The sequence below is a fragment of the Mandrillus leucophaeus genome, unplaced genomic scaffold (genome assembly GCF_000951045.1).
Source record: "Mandrillus leucophaeus isolate KB7577 unplaced genomic scaffold, Mleu.le_1.0 Scaffold117, whole genome shotgun sequence".
Taxonomy (NCBI): Eukaryota; Metazoa; Chordata; class Mammalia; order Primates; family Cercopithecidae; genus Mandrillus; species Mandrillus leucophaeus.
In genome coordinates, this window is record NW_012099987.1 from 403,235 (window position 1) to 411,717 (window position 8,483).

General features: G+C 43.9%; 1 protein-coding gene across 2 annotated transcripts in view; it reads right to left on the reverse strand.

Moving 5' to 3' along the window:
• The window catches only part of PDLIM1 (PDZ and LIM domain 1), a 35,627-nt gene extending 32,489 nt beyond the window's left edge, over positions 1-3,138 (reverse strand). Inside the window, exons 1-2 of one of the 2 annotated variants that reach the window (XM_011999892.1) lie at positions 2,769-3,138; positions 1,377-1,528 (exon numbers count right to left, since the gene is read on the reverse strand). In XM_011999892.1, coding sequence (XP_011855282.1) covers positions 1,377-1,444 — 68 coding nt within the window. In that variant the 5' untranslated portion in view covers positions 1,445-1,528; positions 2,769-3,138. Of the gene's footprint in view, positions 1-1,376; positions 1,551-2,768 lie in introns of those variants that run through there. The other variant, XM_011999886.1, reaches the window with a different exon arrangement.
• Positions 3,139-8,483: the final 5,345 nt, after the last annotated feature.

The following is an 8,483-nucleotide window of genomic DNA, read 5'->3' on the forward strand; positions in this document are numbered from 1 at the left end:
ATGTACAAAATATTTTGAGATACTCCCCCACACTTGGGTGACAGACTGGGACTCCGGCCAAAAAAAAAAAAAAAAAAAAGCAAAAAACATACTTCACAGATGAGAATGTAAGCAAAGGGTTCATGACAAAGAGCTATGGCAGCTAAGGTTAGTGAAATAACAGATGATCAGAATGAAACACTGAATTTGATGCAGTAGGAAATAGGGAGCCACTGAGGGTTGAACCAAATCGCTTCTGAAATCCTGCCTTTGCAGGGCACCTTCCAAGGCTAAACGAAAGAAGAATGGAAATTCTACCCTAATTACAGCTCCCGAGGTACTGTCCTCACTCATCCTTTTATCCCCAGCACTCCCTGCTTGTTGTGTACTTAAAGTTACACTCAGCACTCTGTTGCTAATGTGTTGAAGCTTTTCTCTGTTATAGAAATCTCCTGGCATGGTACCCACTGCTCACTGCTCAGTACAGTGCAGTAGGAGCAGCATCCTAAGGACATTTTTTTTTTTTCTTGAGACAGAGTTTCGCTCTGTTGCCCAGGCTGGAGTGCAGTGGTGCCATCTTGGCTCACTGCAACCTCCGCCTCCTGGGTTCAAGTGATTCTCCTGCCTCAGCCACCCAAGTAGCTGGAACTACAGGCGCCTGCCACCACGCCCTGCTAATTTTCTAATTTTTAGTGGAGATACGGTTTCACCGTGTTGACCAGGCTGGTCTCAAACTCCAAACCTCAAGTGATCTGCCTGCCTTGGCCTCCCAAAGTGCTGGAATTACAGGCAGAGCCACCGCACCTGGCCAGGACATTTTACTTACTCAAAATTTTGGTTAGTTAAGTTGAATCAAATGAAAATGCAGATATCTTACTGAAAGAAGCCCACATCATAAGAAGCACTGTGAAAATTAGAGGTGGGCTGGGCATGGTGGCTCACACCTGTAATTCTAGCACTTTGGGAGGCCAAGTCAGGTGGATCACCTGAGGTCAGGAGTTTGAGGCCAGCCTGGCCAACATGGTGAAACTCCATCTCTACAAAAAATACAAAAATTAGCTGGCTGTGGTGGTGCAAATCCATAATCCCAGCTACTCGGGAGGCTAAGGCAGGAGAATCACTTGAACCCGGGAGGCAGAGGTTGCAGTGAGCCGAGATTGCACCACTGCACTCCAGCCTGGGCAACAGACTAAGAATCCGTCTCAAAAAAAAAAAAAAAAAAAGAGGGGAAATAAGCTATCTGAAGTTCAAATTCCACAGATCTTTTGGCATGCCTATAGTATATACACAGCACTGAGCTAGAAGGTCTGGGGTATTCTGAGACAGGAAAGACAGTCCCTGCCCACAAACAGCTTCTACTCAATCAGAAATGAACAAGACGTTTCCATAGGCGTCACCTGGCGACAGTGAGAGTCATGTTGTCTGTGCAGCCTTTGATTCTGTTCTGAGCTTCCAAGTGCGTCATATTGCTAGTATTTTCCCCATCAATGGCTGTGATTACATCTCCGATACATAAATTAGCTAGAGCCGCCTTGCTTCCAGGAGTGACCTAGAAAAAAGGGGAGAGTAGGCTAGTTACTATTTGTCTCCAACCACTAAGTTATCACCAAGTTAAGTATTCACTGATATGGAGCAAAGCCCTGAAAAACAAAACAGGGCTGAAATCATAAGCTTAAATAATAACAATCATTCATATTATGTTATCATTGACAAAGAGTGCTTTTCTAATATGATCTCATTGTATCCTTATAGCAACCTCGTGAGAAAGGACAAATAGCAGTCCCCATTTCCAAGACAAGGAACTGAGGCTTAGAAAGACCTATGGCTTACCCAGGATCACCCAACTAGTATATTATTATATTACTAGTCCTCCAATTAGTGTATTACTGAGCCAGGACACAAACCCTGAACAGATCTGATGTCCTTCCCACTGAACCATGTTTGCTTCCTTAAAATTAGTTAACAATTACATTTTTAAAAAAACACACATTTAGAGAACATTATATACTATAACACCGTTTCTTTAAAAATCTTAATGTTATATATACAAAAGAAAGTAGAAACACTGTACACTAAATTGTTCACAGTTATACAGTTTTGCAATGTTTTTTACAATGATACTGAATTACTTTTTAATTTAAAAAATTATTGGCCAGGCATGGTGGCTCACGCCTGTAATCCCCAGCACTTTGGGAGGCCAAGGCAGGCGGATCACCTGAGGTCAGGAGCTCAAGACCAGCCTGACCAACATGGTGAAACCCTGTCTCTACCAAAAATACAAAAAAATTAGCCAGGTGTGATCTCAGCTACTCAGGAGGCTGAGGCAGGAGGATCGCTTGAACCCGGAAGGTAGAGGTTGCAGTGAGCCAAGATCACGCCTCTGTACTCCAACATGGGCAACAGAGTGAGATTTTGTCTCAAAAAATAATAATAAAATAAAAATAAAAAAATAAAAAATTGTTAAAAGCAATCAAGGATATCCTAAAGTATGGTAGTATAGGTTTATACTGGTTTAATCTCCCAAAATGACCAGGGTCATTCCATATAGGCAGCTGGTTTTCTGCAGACTGATGCTTCTAAAACCAGTGGTTCCAAATTGACAGATCACTGATGCTTGGGGGAAGCCAATCAATTACTGCAATAGGTCCTTAAATTCACCTGCCTACAGAGCAATACATGCGGACTCAATACATACCACATCTCCTACACTGATGGACAACTATTTTTCAAGTGAATATAGATGCTATTAAAATGAACAAGATCCAAACTCATTTTGAAATAGTACTCACCTCAGAGTACTATTTCTAACCAATGTATTTGGTTAGATTTTCTAAACTAAGGTATACTAAAAATATTACTGTCATCATCCCACGGTAAGTCCACAACTTTTTTTTTCCACATTACAAGACCTTCCTGGATGGGAATTCCAAGCCCGCAGGGGCAGGGTGGCAGTAACACCCCCAGGCTCCCAGTGCCCACAGGGCTCTGGCCACCCTTTGGAGAAGGCCCTTGACTCTCGGGATCCAATTGAGAAAGATCTTATGAACACCTGGGTGTCTCCTTATGGCTGAACCACAGGTAACAGGTTCTTCAAGGCACCAAACCAGGACACACAAGTTAGGCCCTAAACCTCAGTATCTGATGCAGTTTTCAGCAGCTACAGTTTCCAATTAGCCCTCAGCGCAGCTAGTGTGGTGCCGCTATTATGGTGCATTCCCCATCAGCACCCTGACCCCATAAAATGAGGACAAGACAAGTTGATCCTTGAGGTCCCTTCTGGCCCGCACATTCTATGACTTTATCAGGCAAAACTCTCCTGGAATGTGGCAGGATGTGGAAACCAGTACCGAGATCCTGACCTCCTAACTTTCCTTTCTGGCTTTCCCATCATTTGTTTACCAGAGATCTGGGTTTTAGGAAACGAAAGCAGCCTCTTCATTCAAGGTTCAGATCTTCCCCTCATCCAGCCACTGGGACAGGACTTTTAATCCAGGCAAGCACAGGCCGCTCTCATTTCAGTGAACAATGGAGAGTTAGTTAGCTTCTGAGTCATCCAGTGCGCACAATAAAAAAAAAAAAAAATCCTCCATTTTCTGACCTATTGTCCTGAGAAGATTGATCTGGTGCATCCTCATATACGTTTCAGTGTTACTAAAGGACAACGCAGGCTTATTTTTTAAATGGCCCTAAGCATCACTTTATTTGGGATTGGCAAGGGTTCTTGACGGGCAAACTCTAACTCCAAGGAGAGTAACCTGAATCAAGGAGAATAATGCCTGATGGAACTCACTTATCATGGCTAAATCTAGCAGTTTCAAAGAGCAGTCCCCTTAGGACGAAATCCAAAATCTTTAACAAGGCCGCTAAAGCCAGTGCCTCCCTCCCCAGCCGCATCATGCCTCTTCCCCACTGGGCTCCAGCTACAGGGTCTCAGGACTTTCACACCTGCTTTTACCTCGGCCTGATTAACTTCTCATCTTCCGGGTGTCTGTGTAAACAACCCTTCTTCTCAAAGAGGCCTTCCCTCAACGTCCAATCTAAGCTATACCCCCACAGTCTTTTTTTTTGAGACTGAGTTTCACTCTTCTTGCCAGGCTGGAGTGCAGTGGCGCAATCTCAGCTCACTGCAACCTCCACCTCCCGGGTTCAAGCGATTCTCCTGGCTCAGCCCCCTGAGTAGCTGGGATTACAGGCTACGCCACCATGCCCAGCTAATTGTTTACATTTTTAGAAGAGATGCGGTTTTTTCACCATGTTGGCCAGGCTGGTCTCAAACTCCTGACCTCAGGTGATCCACCCGCCTAGGCCTCCCAAGTGCCGAGATTACAGGCATGAGCCACCACTCCCAGTCATCCTTTTAATATACTTGGTTCTTCCTCATGGCACTGGTCACTTTATGTTTCCAAACCTCCTTGGTGGGTTAGTTTGTTTAATGTTGAAAGGCCTACTCAGCAGTAAGGAGCATGAGGACAGGATTTTGTCTGCCTTCCGTGCTGTGATATTGCAAAAATTTTAACAGTGAGAAAATTATGACAGTGCAAGAGATCTGGCCTAAGCAACTCCATCTTGCGTTTAATCTCCAAACTGTCCTTGATTATTCCTGGGCATCAGCAAAGCTAACTTTGGGAGAAATTTTAGTGTATAGTTTAAATGATGGTAGCACTTTCTAAAACTAAACTGTCTTTGAAAAACTAATGAAAGGCCACCAGGTTAGGAGGACGAGAGGGGCCTGAATTCTGCTAATATGTAGGTACAGTTAAATGATTACCAGCCATTATTCCAGAGCTCACAATATTTGTAACTTCCCCAGTTACTCCTGTAAATAACACCCCTATTGTAGAACCTAAGACTGGCCTTTCACGATGTCCTTTCAGGCTTGTGCATTTCTGACTACCAGATGCCCCCCACCAACATGCAAACTCAACACACCATTTTCCATACCCCTGTGATGGCATGCCCAACCAATCAGCATTGACGTTCCCTAGCCCCCTGCCTGCCGAACTCCTAGCCTTCAACTTTCGTGGAGGCTGATTTGAGTAATAATAAAACTCAAGTCTTCCATTTAGTCAGCTCTATGTGTATTAAACTTTCTGCATCACAAATCCTCTGTCTTGATAAATCAGCTCTATCTGGGCAATGGGCAAGAACCCATTGGGCAGTTACAATATCCTCAGCACTCAATAACTGGAACATAGTAGGTGCTCAATAAATATCTGTATAATAAACAACTGGCTCTAAAACACCTAGTGTTGTTAAATATGTAATCAGGCTGCTTCTTTTTATCTTTAAAATGAATTATTTCAAAAACATCAAAAATATTTTTATTTCAAAAATCAAATAATCATTTCCCTCTACATTGCTATCCTGAAGCATGACCACTCACAAAACTCAAATAATGAGATTGGAACTGGAGAGGTTGAGAAGATGAAAAAAAAGTTTCCTTTCACTTTTTTACGCTGAACTGCTGAGAAGTCCAGAATGTCCAGCATTTGGTTCCAACTGTTTTGTGGGAGAGACATTTCTGCTAAGTATATCCCAACAGGTCCTGGACAAGCTAGAACCAGTCTTAGGAGCCCCAAGCCTGAGTAATTGAGGTCTGGTCATCCTATCTTTCAGTCTAATTTCTTTGTTGCTTTTTTTTTAAAGCCAAACTGGTAAGAAGCCAAAGGAAATCTCAGAAAGTCACAAGCAACATCAGATAGGACTTGAAAGAAATTACACATACAGATTAAGTTCACATTCTTTTATGAGATATCTTTTTTGGAGGAAAAAGTGGATTTAAACAAATTATGGGATTTGCCTTTCCAAAGCCCTTTCATATACAATCTCCTATTTGAGATAATAATATGATTACCTCACCATCAACATATTAGATAAACTTTACCATTGAGGAAACTGAGATTCAGAGAAATTGTGAGGGGTTCAAGTTTACACAGCTAAAAGCTAAGTCTGAACTTGAAAGGCTCTCTTATTGCAAATTCCATTCCTTTTTGCTTTAGCACACTGCCACAAGCAGAGGCTCCAAACTCAACTGTCAAAGCCAAAAAAAAAAAAAAAAAAAGTCCAGGAGACTCATCTGCAGTGGCCTTCTACATAGGACCTGGAGTGTCACAAAGTCCTGCTGCTGGCTGAGTGCCTCCCCACCACGGGACAGTCACTCCCCCACCCTGTACTGATCTGGGGCCCAGTAACCCCACCCATTATAAAATTAACAAATCCTAACACAGAGTGACAAAGGTTACGAGACAGAAGGCCTGTGCCTCTAACACTGGATAGTTCCTGTCTTGAATGGTGGATTCCAATCCTTGCCAAACACTATTAATCACAATCATAATCATAACGACAGCCATCAGTTAATGAGTGTTTAGGTACCAAGCATGACAAAGTCTTTAGCAAGGGTTAACTCACCAATATTCACGTGATGCTACCAGACAGGCAATGTTATCTGCATCATTACAGAAGAGGAAATGGAGGAACAGGGGTTAAGCAGTTTGCCTGAGGTTGCACAGCTGGTGAGCGGCAGGCCACAGCAGGCTCCAGAGTCCACCCACTTAACCAGTTAGGCCACATTATCTGTTCTAATTTCCTCCTGACCATCAAGTTCATCAGAACCAGCTCCTAATGGAGTCAGCTTCAATTTCTTAAAAAAAAAAAAAAACTTCTGGGCCAGGCATGGTGGCTCATGACTATAATCCCAGCACTGTGGGAGACCAAGGTAAGTGGCTCGCCTTGAGCTCAGGAGTTCGAGACCAGCCTGGGCGACATGGCAAAACCCTGTCGCTACAAAATACAAAAAAATTTTGAGGGAGTGGTGGCACATGCCGGTAGTCCCAGCTACTCAGGAGGCTGAGGTGGGAGGATGGCTGGTGCCCAGGAGGTAGAGGCTGCAGTGAGCTGAAACTGTGCCACTAAACTCCAGCCTGGGTGATAGAGTGAGACTTTGTCTCAGAAAAAGAAAAAAAAATTGTATACTCACCCCCATTTGTTCAATGAACATGCCATTCATGGCCAGCCAGAGACCATACAATTAGATCACACAACTCTTGCTGCATAAGAATAAATGGGGACAGGAATGGTGGCTCAGGCCTGTAATCCTAGCACTTTTGGGAGGTCAGAGCGCCAGATGGCAGGCGGATCACATGAGCTCAGGAGTTCAAGACCAGCCTGGCCAACATGGTGAAACCCCGTCTCTACTAAAAATACAAAAAGTAGCCAGCTGTGGTGATGCAAACCACCTGTAATCCCAATTACCCAGGGAGTTGAGACAGGAGAATTGCTTGAACCCGGGAGGCGGAGGTTGCAGTGAACCAAGATCGCACCACTGCACTCCAGCCTGGGAGACAGAGTAAGACTGTCTAAAAAAAAAAAGAGCAAATGGGTTTAGGCACAATTTCCACTAATGAACAATCTACCATTTTCTGCTCAATTCATTCTTGTGTCCCTCACTTTTTGTCCCCACCAGCACCCCCAGGTAGATACTGCTTGTTTAGAGGCCAACACGTTCTCTACTCCAAGTTCATAATGCATCTTTAAGACCTGTCCACTGCTGCCAGTCCTGAGCACATAAGAAGGCTTTTGAAGTTTAACTGCACTTCTAACTGGTGTAAATAAAATAGGATGACGATGTAGCTCTCCCACTTTCTTCAACTTACATTTAAATAACTACATACCTAAATGACACTACTATCATACAGAACTGGATGCATACCCATGACAAATAAAAAGATAACTCTCCTCCTCCATGATAATGGCATGTTTCCACTTCATCCATCCCCTGTTCCCTCCTTCTCTCTCTGTTCATTCACTTATCAGACATCCTTATGTACATTCTGAAAGACAGTGTAACTTGTTCATTAAGATGTGGTTTCTGGAGTCAGATGGTCAGGGTTCATGTCTGGCTTGTGAGCTAAGTTCTGCCTGGCTTGTGAGCTAAGTGTCCTTGGGCAGGATATTTTACCTCTGTGTAAACAAGGATGCAGCAGGATGAAAAGAACAGCTTTGACATCAGAAGCCTGTTGCAAGGATTACATGAGGCAATGTAGGCAGAGCCCCCACTGTCAGGGCTCCAGAAATGTAAGCTATTGTTTGTAGATTCCAGGAACCACACAAGGCACTGGAACGCAGTTGTGAAAAGGGTGGTGCCTGCCATCAAGAAGCTCACAATCCCCTGGGGGAGACAAGCATGTACAACAGCTGATGAGTGTGGTGCTAGAACCAACAAGGCAGTAGGAGCCTAAAGGTGGAATCACGGAACACTCCCTGGAGCAGGTGCTGCTTAAAACTGTGTAAAGCCACAAAAGGAAAAAAGCAAAAGGAAAGAGCATGCCAAGTCTCAAGAAAGAAAGAAAGAAATGTAGCAAGTGAGGCCGGGCGCGGTGGCTCAAGCCTGTAATCCCAGCACTTTGGGAGGCCGAAACGGGTGGATCACAGGTCAGGAGATCGAGACCATCCTGGCTAACGCGGTGAAACCCCGTCTCTACTAAGAAATACAAAAAACTAGCCGG